This window comes from Rhinolophus sinicus, linkage group LG09 (genome assembly GCF_036562045.2).
Source record: "Rhinolophus sinicus isolate RSC01 linkage group LG09, ASM3656204v1, whole genome shotgun sequence".
In the NCBI taxonomy this organism is placed as follows: Eukaryota; Metazoa; Chordata; class Mammalia; order Chiroptera; family Rhinolophidae; genus Rhinolophus; species Rhinolophus sinicus.
This window is the reverse complement of record NC_133758.1, coordinates 86,399-109,882: the sequence shown is the minus strand read 5'-3', so window position 1 is coordinate 109,882 and position 23,484 is coordinate 86,399. Positions and strand designations below refer to the sequence as shown.

General features: G+C 49.6%; 1 protein-coding gene across 2 annotated transcripts in view; it reads right to left on the bottom strand.

Annotated features, from left to right (window-relative positions):
- Positions 1 to 10,368: 10,368 nt before the first annotated feature.
- PARD6G (par-6 family cell polarity regulator gamma) overlaps positions 10,369 to 23,484 on the bottom strand; it is a 54,858-nt gene continuing 41,742 nt past the window's right edge. For both annotated transcript variants that reach the window (XM_019716016.2, XM_074339780.1), the window contains one exon: positions 10,369 to 13,060. In XM_019716016.2, the coding sequence (XP_019571575.1) occupies positions 12,240 to 13,060 (821 nt within the window). In that variant the 3' untranslated portion in view covers positions 10,369 to 12,239. The remainder of the gene's footprint in view (positions 13,061 to 23,484) is intronic.

Below are 23,484 nucleotides of genomic sequence, written 5' to 3'. Positions count from 1 at the left end.
TTTTCACGTGAAATTCTTATGTTTTTAAGTTGATAGAAGTTGCTTAATGGAAGTAACCATGAATTCAACGTGGTTAACTTGTTTTTCCTTGTTTCTATTACTGCCATTTGTAAAACCTGAAAGGAGCCCTGAAGCCCCAGCCAAGGGGCTTCCTGACATGTGTCAACTGCAAAGTGCACATGTTGAAGCCCTGTCCGTGCCGTGCAGGGCGCCTGGCTAGGTGTGGGACGGTAGATGGTGACAGCCACTCTTGCCCTCGAGTATCCCCCGTGCTGTCACTCCTCCCTCTCCTTCAGTCATTCACTTTCTGTGACACTGGCTGCTGGCGGATGCAGCGGGGCCTGGTGCCCGCAGTGCCGCCCCACGCTGATGAACAGGTCTGCCCCTTGACTGGTCAGCTTTCCTCCCTAAGTTCCGCCTGGGCTTCGTCACGCAGGTGGGTGTGGGGCACTCACGCTCCTGCCACCTTGGGTGGTCAGTGAGCCTTCCTTAAAGGCAAGTTGTGAGAGCTTCAATGCAGGTGTGGTGCCTGGTGTTCCAACAGAACGTGGCCTCTGGGAGTCTGCATTCGTCTGGTTTACCCAGTCTGCTCACCTGAATCTCATCCCGGTTGATCCCTTGGGAGGGGCAGACGCGCAAGCCCGCCCAGGTGGTTAAATGGCGTTGGGCCTGCGAATCCAGACCCAAGTTGAAGGCGGAGGACTGACTGACTGACTTCCCATCTACATGATCGCAAACACAAGTCTTTAAGGAAGAGGGAGGGTTTCATCTGTGCGGTGAGCACTTCCCCAGTGAGAGGGAAGGCAGCCACAGTGGCTTAAATGCCACCAATCCAGAACCCAAGGGCATCCGGCTGGAGGGCAGCTGGTGTCGGGAGTGGTGACGGGCTGCCACGGGTGGCTGTGGCCCCACCAGAGGCTCAGCCCGTGCTGGCTTTCACATTCTCCAACAGCCTTTCAAACTGGGACACGCAGAAGATCCTGTAGAAGAGAAAGCCAACACGAGATAAGGAGATTTGGAGAGAGGTGGTTGGAAAGCCGGGCAGTCCTGAAGCCCAGATGATTCCGGCTGCTGTAGCATATCAGCCAGCGTCCCCAGCTACAGCTACAGGCTGCAGCAGGTGCAGCCCAGGGTTTTCTCAGCTGCTTAGAAAGGAAACGGGCAGGAGTCAGGGCGGGGTCCTGTGTGAGGACCCCAGTGACACCGTAGGGACACAGCCACTGAACCTGCCTGCCTACCCTCCAATGCTGCTGGAAGCCGGGAACTTGGCTGTGCGACGTCTGGCCGCTCTGCCAAGGTAGGTGGTGCCGCCCCTGCCCTGCGCCAGAGTCCCTGGCTCCAAACCCCAGCTGGTGAGCGGTGCCTGGGGCCCATCTCTGTGGAAGGGGCGGTGTTTGTGCTCTGTGTCTTCTTTGGGGACTGGTTTCACATCGGGTCAGAAAACACGATGTTCACAGTAGTGCTGTCTCGACCCGACTGCCCTCACCGTTCCCATTGCAACATTTGCTCAGATCACCGAATCATTTGTGTTTCTTGCAACTAAGAACCGGCTGGGCTGCCGGTGAGAAGTAAATGCGGGGCAGCCTCGGAGCTGTCCCGGTTCTTGTCCAGACCTTGGGACACAGTGAGATCTTTGTTTGCTGGTGGAGGGTCTTGCCTTCAGTTGGTGAAAAACGCAACACCTGCGAAGCGTGCTCACGCGAAGCGCCGTAAGCAAGGTCTGCCTGTGACCACGGAGCGTCAAGGCTGGGTGTGTGGGCTTTAGGGTCCAAACACAGAGCCCACATGGACTGTGCCCCACGTGACCTGGGTGCTGAGGGTTATCAAACCACAGGGCAGCTGTGTGCAAAGCAACGCTTGTGCACGGCACCCCGAGCAGAGGGAGGGACCTCAAAGAACAAATCAGGTATGAATCTAAAATGTATTTCCAGAGTGCTTACAGCTGGATGTTTAGACTCAGTTGCTTTTTCCCCCATTTTTTTTTTGTGTGTGTGGTAGAATACACATAGCATAAAATTGGCCATCGTAACCACTGAGGTGTCCAGTTCTGTAGCATTAAGTGCGTTCAGTGTGTGCAGCCGTCACCACCATCACCTCCAGAACGTTCTGTCATCCCAAATTGCAACTCTGCCCCCATTAAACAGCCCCTCGCCCCGCCCCCAGCCTCTGGCACCGCCAGCTACTTCCTGTCTCGACTGTAGACCTCGCATACGTGGAATTGCACAGCATTTGTCCTTTTGTCTCTGGGTTCTGTCACTTAGCACAAGGTCCTCCAGCTTCGTCGACGCAGCAGCACCAGGATGTCCTCTTCTTCGGGCCGAGTGATATTCCACTGTATGGACGGAACACACCGGCTCTCCACCTACCCGTGCCTGGACACTGGGTTTCTTCCACATCCTAGCCTTTGGGAAAGCTGCTGTGTGAACACGCTGTGAACCGTTGTGCTCACTTGCTCTCAGTTAATGCTCTGAATGCCCAGGCCCCAGTGTGCCTCAGCCAGGAGGGGAATGTGTCACAGAAACACAGGCAGGCAGGCCCCAGGCCACACAGCAGGGAGGCCAGGAGTCATTCGCTTGTTTTTCTGTATTTGACAAATTTTATAAACTGAATGTGTATTTACTTAGTTCTCTAAAAAGAGATAAGTGCTGTGTCATCTAACAGTGTTACCAGTTGACACACTAAATCAGTGTTCATGGAGCTGTGGCTGTCACTGCTGAAACGAGCTGCTGCTCGGCTGCAGAAGTTTTATGCTTGTAGTTCAAGCAGCACAGAAAGCCGAGTTCTAGGGTCAACAGATCATCCAATGTCTTTATCACCTTTGAAACTCGAGTGCAAGGAAGCGTACATAACACAGCGCCACGCAGCCCGTCCTCCTGCCAAAGGGCCTCATGAAAGAGCCCTTGAACTTTTCTCCTCCCGCTCTGCTTGCATTTAGCAACCCACAAAGGCTGCAGGATGTCCATGGAGGTGGGGACGCCCCATGCCCACCCCTGCCCTTGCCCACTGGGGCCGGTTGGGCATGTGGAGATGGCCCTGGGACAGGTAAAAGGCAAGAGGACATCAAACACATCGCTTTCTTTCTAGACACACATTTAATAATTGTTGACAAAAACACTGATGCAGCTGCTGGCTGAGCCCAGGCCCCTGCAGAGCCACAGGTCCCGCCTCTGTCCTGAAACTGTGCCCCTCGTGATGTGTTTCCCATCTGTCCACTGGTCCCACTGCGTGCGAGCCCCCCCCTAATGCTGGGTATGCAGCAGGAGTAAATGGGTTGATGCCTGGTGGGAACGCCCAGCCCTAATCCAGGCCTTGCGTGTGGGGGAGCAAGGAGCGGGATGGCTCTGGGGAGAGTAGATAGGCTTTGCACAGGTCTCTGGGTCCTTCCTGACTGCAGTCGCCGTGCGTTTGGTGACTCTGAGTCTTAGCCTCCCTTCGGCCTGGCTGTGGCTCTCTGTGGATCTGTGTGGATGAAGCAGCCGTACAGCTAGTCTGCTCAGGACACTGAGCAGGTCTCGCTCAGGACACTGTCCCTGAGCAGCTGTAGATGAGGGTTTTCGGGAGCAGGTGAGCTTGGAGTCTGCTGGTCTGCTTCTGGCTGGGACAGCTGTGCTTGTTCGTAGCAACGGTGTCACTGAGGGTCCTGGGGCCTTAGTCTGAAAGCATATTCCGAAGCGTTTGACCGTACTTCTCTGTGAGATTGTTTCAAAAAGAAGAAAGAACTTCAAAAATATCCCTAGCCCTGGATTCAGTGATTTTAATCCTAAGACTGTTTCCTAAGGAAATAACCAGAAATCTAACCCCAGATTTAAAGCTTCACAGCACATAAAGCTTCTGTGCTTTTTGTAATATGAATACTCTAAAAAACCCATTATCCGTCAGGAAAATGCCAAATTTAACTTAGGTATATCCACGTTTTACTTTCAGCTGTTACAAATACAGTTTTGGAAGAATCTTTATGGCCATGGGAAAATCCCTGTGATAAGTTCCTTGAGAAAGTGAGATGCATGGTCACGGTGTCTGTTCACCTGGTGTGTTAGCATTACTGTCCCACGGCTTCTAAGCAGGACCCTTCCCTGCAGCAGCGACCACCTGGTAGGAAGGTATCGTGGGTGCTTCTCTTCTTCATCCACCTGATAGTTTTCATAATTTCAGAAAGAGCATCTATGAACTTTACAGTCACAACAAAATTAAGGTTAAAAACACCACACGAGGGCCGGCCCAGTGGCTCAGGCAGTTAGAGCTCCGTGCTCCTAACTCCGAAGGCTGCTGGTTCGATTCCCACATGGGCCAGTGGGCTCTCAACCACAAGGTTGCCAGTTCAACTACTCGAGTCCTGCAAGAGATGGTGGGCTCCGCCCCCTGCAACTAAGATTGAACACGGCACCTTGAGCTGAGCTGCCTCCCGAATGGTTGGAGTTGGTTGGAGTGCATCCTCTCAACCACAAGGTTGCCAGTTCGACTCCCGCAAGGGATGGTGGGCTGTGCTCCCTGCAACTAACAACGGCAACTGGACCTGGAGCTGAGCTGCGCCCTCCACAAGTAAGACTGAAAGGACAACAACTTGAAGCTGAACGGCACCCTCCACAAGTAAGATTGAAAGGACAACAACTTGACTTGGAAAAAAAACCTGGAAGTACAGACTGTTCCCCAATAAAGTCCTGTTCCCCTTCCCCAATAAAATCTTAAAAAAATAAAGAAAAAAAAGAAGCTTGCCTCATGTTAGTCACCTTTGAAAAACAAAACAAAACAAAACAAAAAAACACCACACAACTGTATTGTCTGCTAGAAACTTCTGGAGGTTTCGAGGCCTTATGACACTCGTCAGACCCTGTATTGCCTGGAAGTCTCAGGGTTTATCTCTATCACCCTCATTTGCCCCATTTTTACCGTGTTTCAAAAATGGAAGAATCTATATTTTTCTGCTTACATAGTTAGTTGCTTGTATTTTTCTGAAAATCTCAAAGAGTTAGAAAGGAAAGTCTGTCAGCCCGTTCCCTGACAACCACTGTCATGGCCTTTGCACCTTTAGGGGTCCATGCTTCATGGTCTGCTCGTGTTAAAATATCCAGATGCCCACGTCTTCCTTAGGGTCCGACTTCCATGGGTCACACTTTCCGAAGTTCTCTGTGGGTAACTGGGCGGGTTCATGTGACAAGGGGATGAGCAGAGTGTACGTGGGAAGTGCGTCAGGGACCAGGAAGCCTGGTGGGGACTTCTGGTGGGTGCTGGTTGCCATTTCTCCTTGCGTCTGGGCCCCGCTGGACACCTGGAGAGGCTGTGCGAGAGCTGGGGCAGGGAGCACTTCTCTAGGAGCGCCAGCTGGGGCCATCTCTGTGCAGGAGCAGGGTGTGAACCTGGTCTGGGAGCCTTGGTTCGGTCTGTCAGCCGCAGGCAGCCAAGCGGCTGAGCAGGAGCGTGTGTCACACCTTCCTCACAGGTGCTGTGAGGGTCACACTGTCCATGGGGGCTTCTGATGGTGTGAGCTGTTACTATGACCAAAATGAAGCCGGAAAAACAGCTGCAGTGTGAAAGCGAAGGCCTCTATCCCGGGACAACAACGCTCCCCACTCCAGCACCATTTCCTCCCTCAGCTCAGAGTAGGGTGGGCACTCCAAGGGGGTGCCAGGAATTGCCAGCCCCTGTGGCAGTGCCCTGCTTCTGTGCATGTACCCCCCAACCCCACCAATGGCACGCGTCTACACTCTCCCCCGCCCCCACGCTCTTCTCCTCACTGTCAACTGCGGGTTGCCCACGTGTTTATCTGTCAATCAGGGTCCAGTTAGAAAATTGAAAACTGCCATATGTCTCACACGAAGGAAATTCAATGGGGAGAACTGACTGCATTGGTTTTGGGATCCACAGAGGAAAGAGATTGAGGCAGATGCCCCCCAGGGCTGCTGGAACCACAAGTGGTAATGGCTGGAGCTCCTGCCCAGAGGCAGGATGCTGAGGCAAGAGGTTGGACCCTCCATTCCTGCTGGCACAGCCCTCAGGAGAGCCAGTGTCCTGGGACTCAGCAGCTGCAGCTGGAACTCCCACCTCAGCACCACAGGGCACCGGCAAGAAGTGGGCGAACCACCAGCAATTTACGGTGGTGCTATTTTCCCTGTAGTCACGCCACCCTGCCAGGTAGCAGGTGTCGTCCCTCTGCCAGGTGACCTGTCCTCCGGTCATAGGGACAGTGGACCCTTGTACAGGGTCCAGGCCCACCGCCCGGCATTGCTCAGTGTGGTTGGTGGTCCCTCAAGTCGCTCGCCGCCTACCAGTGTGGACAAAGCTGGCCTCTGCTTGTGTCTAGTAAGGCGTCGCTCACTAGTCGGTGTGCTTTCCGAGTTAGGGAGCAGTAGGGCACTAGGACCTGGGAATGCATCCTTAGTTACTGTGTTGTTTAATGCACTCATGTTCTTTGATGTTAATTTCTACTGGAATCTAAATTTATAGTCTAAAAACTTTCAAGCTGTACAAGTGCAGGGCTGGGGAAACCAGGCTTTGCGTGGCCTGTGTGCAGGTCGGTGGCCCCTGGCACCGGTGCTGCAGGCCGCCGTGGCACGATGTAGCGTGCGAACCGTAAATGTGGCCTTCCCTGGGCTCCAACCAGCCGGATAGCATGTGCAGTACCGAGTTCAGCCTGGGACACTGCATTTTAGGAGCGGTGTTGACAAAGCAATGAGAAGACAGCAGCCGAAGGAGACAGACTAGCAAGAATGTGCAGTGGTTACAGGGAGGGCACTTAGTTTTTGTCAAAATTTCACAGTAACTACAGCTGTTCAACATTGGGAGCCTTTGCCAAGTTGCTCTCAATCAGGCGACAGCCACTCCTGTGGCAGGGGCCCTGGGGCATGTGGCCAGGGGCACAGCCCGGTCATGGCAGCTTGGTTACTGGAAGGCACAACGAGACTTCCTGCTCCGGTTCCCACTGCAGCAGCATTCCTTCTCTACGATACTTTCACACACGAGAATCACGACTCGGAGAAAGTGAGGAGAAAGGTGAGGAGAGAAGTCACTGTCTCCTTCCTGTGGGTCAGTGTCCCACAGTAGGGAACTGCCCTTCAGTATTTTCAAAGAGCCATTTGAGTGACCCTTCACAGGGAGCAGCCCTTCATTTCATATATGCGAAGTCACTCGTGCAAGATGACAATCCTGTCAGACAGAATGGAGGTTTATAGCCACTCCAGAGTAATTCACGGCTGGAGGGAGTGTGTTTCTTTGGCCAGAAGTGTGTTGACAGACATTGCGTTTCTGGAAGCAGATGGGTAGAGTACTGGATGTCAGCACATAGTGTGAACTGTGGCTCTGAAAACTACTGTGGAATCCTGGAAACATCAGTGTTTTCATTTCCTCATTTGAAAAGTAACGGTCGAGATTTACAATACCCTCCTTCCGGTTGTTTTTGTACACAGTCATTACTGGCAAACGACATACTGCATGGTGTCCTCATCTGCTGTGATGTTTTTGAAGTGTAAGGTCCATGGAAACGTGTGTGTGCTCACACTCACTAAATAATTAATAGCTGGACAGAGGGTAGAGAATGTAACCTCTGAAAAAAGAGCTTTGCTGGTTTAGGAGACAAAATTCAAAGAACCAAATGGCAACCGATGACACCAAGCGGGGTTTGCAGGCTTCCCTCCAGGGCCTTGCAGGGTCTCTGTGGGGACGACTGGGTTCTGGGCTTCAGGGAACGTCACACGGACCACATAACTTGGTCTGGAGCTGAGGGTGGACCCTCGGACCGCCTTGGCCATGAAGCACCACACTCATTTAGTGGACCGTGTGATGGGCTCCGAAGTTGAAACTCATGTTAAAAAAGCACTCTTCCCCTGGCATGTTAGCTTGAGGTCAGGAGGCTTCAGGTCACAAATAATGTGTTTACTTTCAAAGCTCACTGGGGAGGGAGTGTGGAAACGGCACTTATTTCCTGGGCTGGGGTGACCAATGCTGAGTCACTTTGTTTGCTTTTTATTAACATAATAGTTGATGCCTTTCCTTGGAACTGTGGGTCAGTAATGAAAAGTTCTCATTGGCAAAAGTTCTCTTTTTATGACGATAAAGTAGATAAGGAAAGTGAGGAAAGAGGAAAAAGACGTGTATATAGACAGGATGTCTTCCGGGTAAAAGCCTTAGGAGGCTGATGGAGACAGGTAGGAGTGGAGTTCGGGGGGATAAGAACGTTCACAGACTGCATTTCTGCACATCAGGAAATACTTAGTCAAGTCACCTCATGTCACCTCATGTCTCAATACGGGTACCTGGTAGACCAGAGGAAGATCCTGGAACCTTGGTCATTGTTCAGAGTCTGAGTTGTTGCAAGATTTGTGCCTGAGATGCCACCAGCCCAAAGAGCACACCAGGTAGCTGCATGCGGACATAGGTTTATTGAGACTGAGTGGGGAGAGTCTCCGGCGGCGGCGGCCGGCCAGAGGGGCAGCGCTCTGCTCACAGGCAGAGAAGCAGCAAGGTTCTATAGGTACAGAGAACCTCTATGGGAGGGTCATCTGTCAGGCTTGCTCGCCTGCACACAGCGTCCCAAGGAGCTGGAGACCTTGACTGCTGGCCAGCTCATCTGCCCGTGGGCCGGGTCCCTGCATTCCTTAAGTCCAAGCTCAGAGGTAAATTCTGTAACTTTCTTGGCAATATTCTTAGGGGAATTAGCCAATGGTTCTCAAAGTGTGATTCCATATCATCTGGGAACTCATGAGAATTGACGACCCTCAAGTTCCATCCCCAGAATTGCTAAGTCCGAGCCTCTGTGGGTGCTGGGCCAGACACTCTGGCTGATTGTGACAGAACCCACAATTCGGGGTCAAGATGAGAGAGCGCCGGCCAGCCCGAGTGAAATGGGAAGCACTTGAGCTTAGATGAGCAGCTTAGCTTCCTGGAAGATAAGCTGAGTTGGCACTCAGCTAAGGAGGATGTACTTCCTGTAGAAACTGTTGTGCATTAGGACTGGGCTACTAGTTCAGCCTGACTTGTAAGCTGCCCTGTTCAGACTGTTGTGATTTTTAGTGCTGCTACAAAAAACTCGGTCCCAACTCCTGCTATGGAGTTTTCACCCACAAAACAACCTGCCATCATCCATTCCAGGGGCTATTTTTTCATGCAAGCATTAGAAATGGGAATTTCTACCATGTTTGGTTAATATTTGAGTCAGTTTTAAAAAAAAATGTGATGGATATGTGACAGGAACTTAATAGCTTCTGTTGAGAGACTTACCTCAAAATTGTGGCTCAGCTGGATTTTTTTTAGTCTCAGCATTTTTCAAATGCCTTTGCAACGTGCTGTGAGACCCCACCCCCTGTCTGTGACCGCTCTGTGTGAAACTGTGAGATACAACAGTACCTTACTGATTTTTTTTTTTTATAATTTATTTTTTAAATTTATTGGGGTGACAATTGTTAGTAAAATTACACCTTACTGATTTGTGTACAGTCCCATCGGCCGCTGAATGGCCGCTCCTCTGAGTGTGGCAGCTGCCAGCAGCCAGGGGTGTGCACCTGCACTGCGTCACGAGAGTTGAGAGCAGGTATCCAGCTTCGGTACCTGACCACCTGCCTCAGCACCATCTCATCCGACTGTGATGGTCACTGTCCAGTTACTGTTTCCCCAACTCGAAACTGAACAGGGCTGCATACGGCTCAGTGTCATCGAGGGGACTGAGTGGGCGACGAATGCTCGTAAAGCCCATTACGTGTACCTGATTCTTCCAGGAGTTCTTGGCACTCCCTGCAATCTCCATAAAATTGTAATTTATTGGTTGCGTGTCTGGTGAAGCTCTGCAATAATCTCAGAATGACAGAGTGTTAATTTTTGAAACCAGAGTATATTTAGGAAGAGCTGTATAGTAAGTATTCAAAAAAGCTTTTTTAAAGTCTTCAAAAGAAGGTTCTAAAAAGGATCTACTGTGTTTCCCGAAAAATAAGACCGGACCGTCAGCTCTAATGTGTCTTTTGGAGCCAAAATTTATATAAGACCCGAAATTTTTATTATATTATTATATTATATTATACCAGGTCTTATATTAAAATAAGACTGGGTCTTATATTAATTTTTGCTTTGAAAGATACATTAGAGCCGATGGTCCGGATAGGTGTTATTTTCAGTGATACACAGTAAAAAGAAGCTAAGACACATCTATCACCCATCAAATATGACTATAATTTGGTCATTTAAAATGACTTACTACGTGGTTGAGTTTGGGCCCATTTTTTCACCTGTAAAGTGGGGATACTACTATTTGCCTCATGGAGAATGTGTGAGGATTAAGTGAGAAAAGATGACACATGAAGGGCACTTGGTGTTACAGGCTCTCCATCCTGACCTGTAATCATTAGCAATGACAATCTCTCCATTATTTAGGACACAAATGAAAAATGGCATTAAAAGCAACCATCTTTATTCTTTGTTATATAAAACCAAGAAAACTTTACCATGTAATACAACATTGTTTCTGTCTTTGTTTTATGAAAGAAATGGCAGAAGTGTAGACCTGGGTAGAAAAACACACTCAAGCAGGTGTTCCAAGCAGCTCATGATCCTAAAATTATGAACAATAGCGCACAAATCTGAGCAAGCCTGTCTTGGTTTAAGAAAATTATTCACATTTGCTCGACAACTGAAAACATGGTAAGAAATATAACATTCCTTCTTGGTAACAGACCCAGTTATTCAATAAGACACTCATTAACCAGCAATAACTTAGTAAACGAACATTTCCTCTGTGATAGTAAATTAGCAGTAGAATTCTGCTTCTGTAATACTCGTAGTAGTAAAGAAAGCTTCCAACTGCTGTGGTGCCAAACACGATGCTGGTACAGTTTCTGGAGCTCGCAAATTTGGAAGTGTGAGCTCAAACCTCAAAGAGGGAGCATCTTTGGTTTTCCCTGTGCTAGGAACAAAACAGACAAAGAGCCTGGCATTCAAATAACAAAATAAACAGAGGCGCAGGAAACCACGACTACTCAATAAAAGCTATTTATGAACAATAAATAGTTTCTGCACAAAAGTAAAACAATTTGCTTTTCACTTAACGAATTCAGGAAACAATGAAAACATGGAAAGGCAGTTTCCCATCTGGTACCGGCCTGACACCCATGAAGTCAGGACAGTTCTGCCACTGACCAGCAGGGGGCCCCGCACCACAGAGAAGCAGCTGCATAGAAAGGCCACCTAGAAAAATAGTTTTACCTGTGTTCATAGGAAAGCTTTATTTGGTCAAAGTTTAGTTCTCAAAATATAAGTGTAACACTTTTGCCTCCACATCAGATTCAAACAAAATACATTTCATATAAAATTTAATTGGTATAAACATGAATAAACATTGAAAATTACTCAGTATGCAAATAGTACTAGAAGATCAACGAGAAGTGACAATGAACCTAATATGTTAAAAATCATCAAGTTCCATGTGCCAATATTTAAAAACAAAGGTAACAGAACCTGTCCGCCCTGATGGCTAAGGTTTCAGAGGTGGGCCTGGAAGTGTGCCGTGGGCCGACCCATCCATGCGTGGAAACATTTAAAAATTGCCCTCAAAGTCAATCCAGTCATAAAGACGCTTTTATCTCGGAGTCAATATCGGCTTTTGGTCACGAACGGTAGTGCTGAGCTTTACCTTCCGACCCAGCAGAGCTGGCTGCGGCCGTCTGCCACCACCCCTTCCAGAGAGCGCGCCTTTCCCAGCGATCTGGGTGTTCAGCCCCCACCTGGCTGTTTGCAATAGGGCTATAAAGAGTGGGAACATCTGAAGTGCGTCGTCTGTCATCCTGTCACAGGCTTGGGGGTCCCTATTCCTAAGGCCAGTCTCTACCTTCTGGGAACCCTCCCTCCTCACGGCGCCCGGCAGGCAGCAGGGTCTGTGCAAGGCCGAAGGCAGCCGGGTGCAAACGCTGGCCACCAGATGGGGCGTTTGTGCATGGTATCGGTTAAAAACGTGAACTGACTCTTCTTAAAAAGTAATTTTAAAGCTTCATTTAAAAAATGCAGTATTTTTAGAATTTCAAAGTAGTCTCTTCTGCGCTTGGTCAGATCCTTTCCTCCACTTGGCAAAGGCCCTAGGACCTGCGCCCGGCCTGGTGCGCGCGTGCGTGTCCTTTAGGCTCTGTGGGGAAATGCTACACAAGGAGTATTCTCATTTTCCATCCAAAGTGGAAACAACGAATAGGGTTGTGGAAGAAAGGCAGGGATACATAACACAACAGGAGCGTGACACGGTCGCAGTTGTCCCCGCCGCCGACCTGCCAGACCTACAGTGTGACTGCGGGGCCGTGCTCCTCCACGCCACCCGGCGGCAGGTCCAGGCTGTGGCGGGGGTGGGCGCGCAGGGAGCTGAGCAGCCGCTGGGTGCGGGCGCCGCCCTCGTGGCCCGGGCCGAGCAGTCCGGGAGCCGGGCCCGCGCCGTTGAGCCGCGCGGGGCTGGCCATCGGCGGCCTGGGGACCGGGCGCGGCTCGCCCTCGAGGACGACGTCCGCCTCGTCGTCGCTCTCCATGTCGTCGGGCAGAAGGCCGGGTGGCGCGGGGGCGGCCGGCATGCTGTGGCGACTGGCCACGCTGTCCGAGGAGCGGCCCGAGCTGCAGGACGCACGGCCGCCGCGCACCACGTTGTTCCTCTGGTTGGCCGGCTTGACCGTGACGATGAGGTTGTGGCTGTTGGCGATCATCATGTCCGTGACCTGGTCCAGCGTCTTGCCGGCCACCTCGATGCCGTTCACCTCCAGGACCTCGTCGTCCACGGCCAGCAGCCCGGTGCTCTCGGCCAGGCCGCCGGGCACCATGCGCGAGATGAAGATGCCCGGCACCTTCTCCAGCCCCTGCGGCGCCACGCGCACGCTCGTGCCGTCGCGGATGTAGAAGCCCAGCGGCTTCTGGCAGCCATGCCGGTACAGCCTCACGCGGCGGTGCGTCTCGGGCAGGATGTCCACATCGATGATGGAGGACACGGGCCGGAAGTCGCGCGGCAGGCCGATGTGCAGGTGTGCGCGCCGGCGCGGGTTCTCCTCGCGCAGCGCCAGCGCCTTCCTCCGCCGGGACAGCGATCCTGCAGCCGCGCCGCCGTGCTCCGCCTCTTCTGAAACGGGCAAGAGGGGACAGTCAGCACAGACACCACAGCAGTGAGCAAGCACGAGGCAAACAGCTGGCAGCACCTGGGACCCCGGCGGCTCCTGCGGCGGCTTACTTGACAACCTCTGCTTGGCAACGACCTCAGCAAAGGTTTGAGGTAGGCGTGCTACCGTCAAGTCGCGTGTTTCAAGGAATTATTTACAGGTCTCTCAGGCCCAGGAGTTGAATTATCAAGTCATTTCCCCACACTTCCCTGTTCTGGAAAGTATCAAACAGCATCCAGGATGATACACAAACGCTGGAGTTTGTGTCACTGTGTCACACTGAGTTGTGTCACCGTGCCCACAACGATGGTGCCACCGCTGACCGGGCCCCACAGTGTTCACCAGGCGAATTAGAGGCCCAGTTCCACTGGGATTGCCTTCCTAAAATTCACTTTCTAGAAATCTCCAAACTGATCCACAGCAACCAATGAAATGACTGAAAGGTTAAGAGGTAGGAATGAGAGACTGCAATACAGAGAATTAGCAATAGATGGAAGGTTTAAAAGTGCCTGAGTGGATTGTGGGAAGACGGTGGAGCAGGAAGCACCACGCAGGCAGCTGTGTACCTGTTCCTGCAGCGGCTTGTACACAGAATGTGGGAGCCAACATGGGCAAAAAGAGAGTCTATCCTCCAAATATTGGGGAATCTGTGCTCTGATCACTGACTACAGCTTCTGGTCACAGAGATGCAGACAAAGAGGGGGGCAGCCCTTTTCGGTGCATCTCCATGCACCTCCCCCTCTGGCTCAAGTACTTCCAGGAAAGTTAAAGGACCAGTCCCTTCTACCGCCTTCATTTGTCACTTTTTTCACCATTGGGAGCCAGATATTAAAGACTAGGACATTCAAAACCAACTTTATATAGGAGAAACTAGGAAGTAACCACACACACCCAGGGAATGGCTCAGAAAAAACCTGAGGAGATATTATGTTTACGAGATGTGACCACAAACTAGGGCGAAATGTTTAAATTTAACAAATTTATTACAGTAAAAGACACATTGCCATTAATCCCTCTCAAAATACCCCCCCTTGCTTCTGGCTACTTTCTAAAGCAGTTCTGGAAGTCCTCTTTTGTGTCTTTAGTTGTGCTGTCATGATTGCCTCGATGTCCTGAATCAATTCTAAATGTTTACCTTAAACGGTATTTCTGACTGTGGGGGAGAGCCTGAAGACACATGGTGCCAGATCCAGTGAATAAAGTGGAGGAGGTGACACCGTAACGTTTTTATTCCACAGAAATTGCTGTATCAGAAGCGATGTGTGACATGGTGCGATGTCATGATGCAGGATAAAGCAAAGACTAATGAAAGAGGACTTCCAGAACTACTTCAGAAAGTGGCAAGAACAACGAGATAAGTGTGTTCGAAGTGAGGGGGAGTATTGTGAGGGGTAATTAATGACAATGTGTTTTTTACTGTAATTTTTAAAATTTAAACTTTCACCTTGTACATTTCAGGCTGATCCTTGGCAGAGAGAGAACATACAAAAAACAGAACAAAGAAACCCCCAGCAAACCCTGGGGAAGGGGAAGAATCTGATTTCCAGAGTTATGTTATTAGATCCAAACGTCTAGTAGTCAGGAAAAATAATCACAAGACATTCAAAGAAACAGGAGAGTATGGCCCATTGAGAAACAGGAACTGTCCCTGAAACAACAGGACAAGAAAAACATGTGAACAAAATTGACATATCAATGATAGACAGAAGGGCTGGCCCGGTGGCTCAGGCGGTTGAAGCTCCATGCTCCTAACTCCGAAGGCTGCCGGTTCGATTCCCACATGAGCCAGTGGGCTCTCAACCACAAGGTCGCCAGTTCAATTCCTTGAGTCCCCCTGCAACTAAGATTGAACACGGCACCTTGAGCTGAGCTGCCGCTGAGCTCCCAGAAGGCTCAGTTGGTTGGAGCGTGGGCTCTCAACCACAAAGTTGCTGGTTCGAATCCCACAAGGGATGGTGGGCTGCGCCCCCTGCAACTAGCAACAGCAACTGGACCTGGAGTAGAGCTGCGCCCTCCACAACTCCACAAATTGAAAGGACAACAACTTGACTTGGAAAAAGGTCCTGGAAATACACACTGTTCCCCAATAAATTTCTGTTCCCCTTCACCAATAAAATCTTTAAAAAAAAAAAAAAAATAGAAAACCTAAGAGGGAACTAAATATAAATTCTGGAGCTGGAAAGTACAATAGCAAATGAAGAATTCACTAGGGAGATTCAAAGGCAGATATGAACAAGCAAAAGAAGGAATCAGTGAACTTGAAGATAGCATAATGGAAATTATGCCTGAGAAACTGAAAGAAAAAATAAATAAATAAAAGTGAATGAATAGAGCCTAAGGGACCTGTGTGACACCACTAAGCAAACTGTAAACAATAAAAATGGAGCCAGTTTAAAATGGAGCAGGAGCTGCCATCCCAGTAGAACTTCCTGGCACATCTGATGCCTCAAACTTTTGGGATGTTAAAAACAGGGCAAAGTAATCTTTGGACTGGATCTAAGCAACCTTGAGCTCAAAGAACTGTTTGCAAAGATAACAAGAAAGCAGATATTATGCTTGCCAGACTGAAAATTAAAAACATTGCTTAGAATCAGCATCACTATGTTATCCCCACCAATAGCAATGCCTTCCTTCCATGGATGTAATTGTCTCCCTTCCTGTTCTCATAAATACCCTCTGCCTTGGTCTCCTCTTCGGAACATTGCTTGGGAATCTGCCGGAGTCAGTGCTGCCCAAATAGCTGTTCTTTGATCTCAAAGGAACGCTTGTTTGATTCTTACTTTGAAAGGCCTTTTGTTTTTAGGTTAATGAAACTAAAATGTACATCACGGGAGTCCTAGAAGGAGAAGAGAAAGGGCAGAGGGGAATATTTGAAGAAATAATGCCTGTAACTTACCAGATTTGATGAAAGACGTGAATATAAACATCCAAGAAGCTCAACAAAATCCAAGTGTGATGAACTCAAAGAGACCCACACTGAGATACATTATAACCAAACTTTCAAAAGACACAGACAAAGGGAGAATCTTGAAAGCAGAGAGAGGGAAGCAATTCGTCACATACAAGGGATCCTTGGTAAGACTCTGCCCATTTCTCATCAGACACTCTGGAAGCAAGAAGGCAGTGGGCCATACAGTCAAAGTGCGAAAAGAAAAAGAGCTGTCAGCCACGAATCGTACATCCAGCAAAGCTGTCCCTCAAAAGTGAGTGAGAAATCAGGGCAGCTGGTTGGCTCAGTTCGTTAGATCATAACACCAAGGTCGCCAGTTCGATTCCAACTTGGGCCAGTGGGCTGCGCCCTCCACAACTAGGTTGAAAACGACTTGACTTGGAGCTGATGGGTCCTGGAAAAACACATTGTTCCCCAATATTCCCCCACCCCCAAAAAAAGTAAGTGAGAAATCAGACGTTCCCAGATAGACAAAAGCTGAGGAGTCTGTACCACTGGCCTGCCCTGCAAGAGATCCTCAAGTGACAGGAGAGGACTTAACTTGAAGCCGACTGGAGAAATAAAGATCTCAGTAAAGGTAAATACCTGGGTAATTACAAAAGCTGGTATTACGGTAATAGTGGTTTGGAACTGCACTTTTTATTCTCTACATGATTTAAAAGACTAACACATTTAAGGAAAAAGGCAAAAATCATTATGCTAAAAAGTGGTATTGTTGTAACTTTGGTCTGTAACTTAAAATTTTGTTTTCTACATAACTTAAAAGACTAATGTATTTACAAAAATTATTAGTGTGTATTCTGGGGCACACTGTATAATGATGTAATCTTGTGACACCAACAACTGGAAGAGGTAGAGAGGGAGCTGTAAAGGAGCAGAGTTTTTGTATGTTATTGAAGTTAAGGTGCTATAAATTGAGATTGGAACGTTACAGCTTTAGGAAGATAAATGTAATCTCCATGGCAAAGAAAATAGTGATAGAATATATACAGAAAGAAATGAGAAAGGAAGTTAAACATGTTAGTGGGGGAAAAAACAACTAAATAAAAGAAGACATGAATGCAGGAAATGAGGAGCAGAAAAGTCATAAGACAATAGAAAACAAATAGCACAGTGACAGAAGTCCCTCCTTAATCAGTAATTACTTTAAATGTAAATGGATTAAACTCTCCAATCAAAAGAGACTGGCAGAATGGATAAATAAATGATCCAACTGTACTCAGTCAACAAGAGACTCACTTGAGATCTAAAGACAAATGTTTGGAAGGGGAAAAAATGACATTCCCTGCCAAAATTAACCAAAAGAAAGCAAGGGAGGCTGTACTAATAGCAGACAAAATTAGTCTTTAAATTTAAAATAATTATACAAGGCAAAGAAGGACATTATGCGTTAAAAAAGGGTTCAATAAAGCAAGAAGATATAACAATTAAAAACATTTACACACCTAATGACAGATCATCAAAATATATGAAGCAAAACCTAACAGAACTGAAGGGAGAAACAGTTGCATAACAATAGTTGGAATTCAGTACACCACTGACAGAAATGGATATAATGACCAGACAGGAGATGAGTAAGGACACAGAGGACTCGATACAATAGACCAGCTAAATCGGAGCTCACAGAAGACTCCACCCAACGGCAGCAGTACACACTTGTGCACAAGGGATACACCTTCCAGGATAGCGTATCTGTTGGGGCACAAAGTAAGTCTCAATAGATTAAAAAAGATAGGTATCATACAAAGTATCTTCTCTGAAATGAGAAATCAGCAACATAAAGAAAAGTGGAAAATTCACAAAAATGTGGAAACTAAACAACACACTATTAAACATCCAATGCATCAAAGAAATCACAGGGATATTAGAAAATACTTAGAGATGACTGAAAACAAACATAATTTTGCAAAAAACTTATTGGAAGCAGTGAAAGCAGTAGTAAGGGGGAAATTTACGCTTGCATTAAAAACCAAGAAAGACCTCCAACTAATAACCTAACCATACAACTTTAGAAACTAGTGGACTTAGGAAAAAAAGACTCAAATTAAAATCTGAAAAGACCTATGTTAAGTACATTAGTTAAGTAATCAAAAATCTCCCCAAACAGAATAGCCATGGAACTGACGGCCTCACTGGTGAATTCTTTCAAACATTTAAAGAATACCAATCCTTCTCAAACTTTTCCCAAAATGTGAAGAGGAGGGAACACTTGAGGCAAGCATTGCCCCGACACCAAAGCCAGACAAAACACCACAAGAAAACTACAGACCAGTATTCCCTATAAATAAACACTGATGCAAGAATTCTCAACGAAATTCTAGCAAAAGGAATTCAGCAGCATATTAAATGGATTAGACACCAAGACCAAGTGGGATTTATTATAGGAACCCAGTACACGCCCTCCCCAGGGCCCACATTGGTCCTGCCCAGATGTGGTGCTGTAAACACAACCCCAGGGCCACTGGGTGGCAAGCAGGCTCCCCGCCCTGTTGTTTATTCAAGGGAACATGGTCACAGCTCAGGAAAGGACTTCAGACACAGAATTACTTCCATGTGGAGAGCAGTTGGCACTGAGGCCGGTGAGAGGCCCTCTGGGACAGGCTGTAGGCACCAGATGATGGCAGGACCCAGCCCTGCGCTTGGCGAAGACCTGGCCCTGGAGCCAGGACCCAGTGCCAGCCTTCAGCCGAATCGATCAATCAATCGATTACACCATCAACCAACAAAATCATCATCATTTATTCCAGATTGATGAAACAAGATCCAGAAGGACCTTTGAAATAAGGTGATTTAAAAAATCACCTAGGAAAGAGAAGTGAGGCCATGGGCGGGCAGCCTGAAAGCACGCCTGCCCGGCCACTGCGCCTCCCGTGTGACCGGGGGCAGTGGCTGCTCTACAGCCAGTCCACGGACATGCCCCTCGTGGTCACTCCATGGCACCTGGAAGAAGCTCCCAGCGGCCCCTGCTCCCTCCTGGTTCACATCTGCCAGCACGGGGACACTACTTACAGTGTGACCGCAAACCTGCCTACACATGATGCCTGTGGGCCAATGACTGAGAAGGACGTCTCCCCTTCATCCCACAGCTGCTTCAGGACAGGTGGCGGTTCGGCCTGCACACAGGGGCACACTGGGGCCCCCCGCATGGCTTCCCCAGGTGTATCAGGTGCTCCCACGACAGGACACGGGAGATGAGACCTCAGTCACAGCACCCACAGACGCTCGTCACTGGCACCAGTCAGGAGGCACCTTCCTGCTTAAACATCTGTTTCACAATTTGCAACGACAGGAGCTGGCTGGCACGTCAAAGAAAGTCTGAACTTTACAAATTGAGTAACTGCTGAGTTAATAGGAACATGGGGATTTAATGCTGAGAGCGTGTACCTGGAATATTTGTCGCCTGACTCCTAGCCACCATTCACTCAGCTCAGTTGTTGAGTGTACAGGCCAGGCGGGACCCGGGGCAGTCCTACTTTTGGATCATTGTGGGTTGGGATGCAGGTGAAATGTGCCTTCCAACCTCAGAAATAGTACAAGCTCACCGCTCAATTTTCCAAGCTGTTTGCACACCACGTAAACATAGCCATCTGGCCCCATCAGTTGGGATGATTTATCTGACCTTTTGGTGTTGCCTGTGTGTGAAAGCATACAAATCGTGAGTGTGCATATGTGTGAGAGCTTGCATGTGTGGGTGCCATGTGCAGGTGTGTGTGTGTGTGTGTGTGTGCATGAGTGTGTCAGGCAGTGTGTCTGGAGGATGCTGTTCCCAGCACTGCTGCAGAGTGAGCAACATTTGCTCAGAGAACTTCCTGCTCTAAGGGACTTTTAAAGCCTCCATGTGGCTCCAATGTATGGATCTGCCTGAATTTATTCAACGTTAAGCTTCGCAGCCGCACACCCAGTTTGCATTCAGCATCAATCTGACCACCAGCAGGGAGGTGGCTGTGCGCGTCTTGGCTCCGTGTGAACAGCTCTGGTCCCTTGAGGCCGACGCCCAGACGTGCACTCGCACGGCCAGCTGGTGAGGCACCATAGGGACTCTTGGTGTCCTTTGTAAAATGACCGCAGTCTGGACGTGCGCCTGTACCCTGCACATTCTTATAACCGGGGACAACATGAAGACGGCCATGTTGAGAAAACGGCACCCACAGCAGCTGTAATTTGCAATCCCAGGAATGGTTGTGTGTACACATCAACTGTCATAACTGAGAAGAAACAGCTCGAAGCAGAAACGACACCTTAGAGCCAGGATTTGTGCGGAAGGACAGCAAATGCCGGCAAGGCACCCTGCGGGGTGGCCAGGGTGCGGAGGGCGGGTGACATCTGGCCGAGCCACGCCCTCAGGCAGTGCTGCACCCACATGCTTGGTCCTCGCAGCCAGATGAGCAGAAACCAAGAAGCGGGTGCTCGACAGGGCCCCATGCTTTTCTGATAGAGCCAGACAGAGGAAGGCAGCAGGGGGACACGGGCTCACAGGCCCCCTGTCTTCCGTCTGGCCTGGCCTGCCATGTCCACACCCGCCTGCCACTGCCGAGCTGGGACCTGCCTTCCAGGACCAGCTGGCTGACTTTCGAGCATCACCAAGACAAGCACAGCACACTATCAGCCAAACTTCCTTCAGGGTCACAGGATGAGCTGCTTGGAGCCCCTCCCCCGGGTCACCTGGGAGAGTCACGGGGCCAAGACACAGGAAGTGGTGCAACCAATGGCTGCTGGCTTCAAAGCAAAGAATTCTAGAAATAAGAAAGGAGAGAAGGGGAGGACTGCTTGTCACTGGATGCGCACCACAGGGGACCCGCGGGTGGCTCTCAGCTAGTCCCTTCCCGTAACTGGACAAACACACACACATACAGACATCCTGGAAGAACTGATCCACAGGCTCAGAAACAAGTCAGAACAAGACTGTGCTCTGAGAGGCCCCGGAAACATTTATATTATTCAAGTCTGCCACACAAATTGAAAAACAAAATGTGCCATGTTTTACAAAGGAATCCAAAACTCCCAGCAGTCTGCTTTCTCCACCAACTTTGTCTTGAAGCCGTAAGACCTGAGTCCATACTGCTTTCCCCTCAAACCCCCACTCAACACAGTGCCCGACGCTGACTTTGGGCAGAGACGACTCCCTGGAGACACCCCCCGCCCCCCGATTCGTGGGCATCAGAGCTGTGTCCCCTGCGGCTGTAGGTCTCAGCATGAGGGTGACGCTCTGAGGAGGCGGCTGGGTTAGTTCTCTCCTAGCTTCAGAGCACAGGCTTTCGGCTGTGCTGCCCGAGTCTGGGAGGCGTGTGGCTGGGAGGCTCCCCATGGCACATGGGCCCATGCGTCTCAGGAAGTGGCTCCACATACGTGTCCTGCTTCGTGGCTGCTCTTATCAGGGCTGGTTCCAGATACAACACAGGCCAGCAAGTTCATTAGGACCTCTGGCAGCAACAGCTCCAACGACAAAGGAAACGTGTAAGACCTGGCAGCCCACCGCCCCATCCTGGGCCCTGCAGGCGCCCGGTCGCTCCGATGCATCCCGACCACTCCTGAATGAAGCGTGGGGCGGACAGGCCGGGGGCACTTAGCAGCCCTCAGCGACGGCCCAGAGCAGGACTAACCTCTCAACAGCATGGCCCTCGCGGCACCTTCTGCAGAAGCACAGTCACATGCCATGTGGCCTCTGGTTCTGGCGTGTTGCTCAGCACAGTATTTTCAAGGTCCGTGCAGCGTTTCTGGTCATGGCTGAAGTGTTCTTTCTTTTTCTCTTTTGTTTTTCTTTTTTAAGTTTATTGGAGTGACAATGGTTAGTCAAGTGACATAGGTTTCAGGTGTACATTCCGTAACCCATCATCTGCATCTCACATTGTGTGCTCACCGCCCAGAGTCAGCTTTCCTAATGGCTGAAATGTTCCGTGTGTGGATGGACCAGTTGGTTTATCCGTGAATTCCTGACGGACACTTGACTTGCTGCCACTGTTTGGTATTGTGAGGAGCGCTGCCATGGAAGTTCGTGCACAGGTTTCTGTGGATGTGTGCTCGCTTCTCCTGGGTGAGGACCTACAAGTGGAACTGCTGGGTCACGTGCTCACTCTGACTGTCTCAGGAACCGATGTTGTTCTCCACGGCGGCTGCAGTGTCACGTCCCCCCAGCAGTGTCTGTCAGTCCACCCTCTCCACATTCTCAACCTTTGTTTGTCTCTGTCTGTCACCTGCATGTTGGCCATTGGTACATCTTTTTCAAAGACATATCTATTCAGATCCTTTGCCCATTTGCCACTGTTCTGTTTTTATTGTTGATGTGAGTGTTCTTTGTATGTTCTAGACACAAGTCCTTATAAGATGCATGCATTGGAACTATTTTCTTCTGTTCTGTGTGTTGTTTTTTCAACTTCTTTACTGTCCTGTGACATCCCCAAGTTGTAAATTTTGATGAAGTCCAACTAATCTAGTTTTTCTTTTGATGCTTGTGCTTTTGGTGTTATATTGAGAAAACCATCACTTAATCCAAGGTCACATCCCTGTGAATTTCTAGGTAAAGTGGCAAACAGAAGTACCTGTGGCCCCAGTATAAAAAAACCAGAAACATAAACAACACTCTGCGCTTGGGGCCTGGTCTCAGGAGTTTGTGTCTGCAGAAGAGGCCTACCCCCAGAGCACCAGGCAACGACCGACCTTGTCTGGAATCAGCTTGATGTAAAAACACACACACTGCTCACTGTAGAAAGTCCTCACTTAAGAGATGAAGTACCTGCTACCAGTCCCCGACTTCATGTGTGTGATGCCCGGGGACGTACGCTGCTTCTGGGCTGCAGTCTGTCAAGGAGAAGACGAGGCTCCACCCAGCGCCCAGGAGCCAGCGCATGCCTGCGAGGGTGGCGGATGGGCAGACACCACCTGCCAGGGGAGAAAGCACAAACCCATCGGCATTGTTTCTGTTAAGTTTCCTCAAACAGCGGATCTCTCCTGAAAGCACCTCAAAGTCAAAATAAAATCCACTCTGAAGTACCCTTCTCGGTCCAAAGAAAGCTGTGCCCAAGTACTGGGGGGTTTCGGCCACTCCCCGAGGCTTTGCTGAGATCTGTCACAGTGCACAGTGACGAACGCAGACTCCTGGGCAGCCCCCAAAATGCTCTGAGATTCAGGGTTCTGGTTGCTGGGGAGACCCCTTCGGTGAGTGATGGGCGGCTCAATGAATCTGCTTTTCACAGCTTCTCGCTTCAGGATACGTGGAGAAGCCTGGTCCAGTCTGTGAGCCACTCCTGACATCTCCCTGGGCTCCTGAGCACGAAACGCAAAGATGCCTGCAAATGCCAGCCCGGCTGCAATTTCATCACCAGACGGGCCTCTGCATCCATTACCCACTCTGGGTGCTCAGCAGTGGCCTGGGGCCCACCTTCCAGCCCAGCATCCCCCCCGGTCCCCGGAGAAGGGCAGCTGCAGGGTCTGGCAGCCATT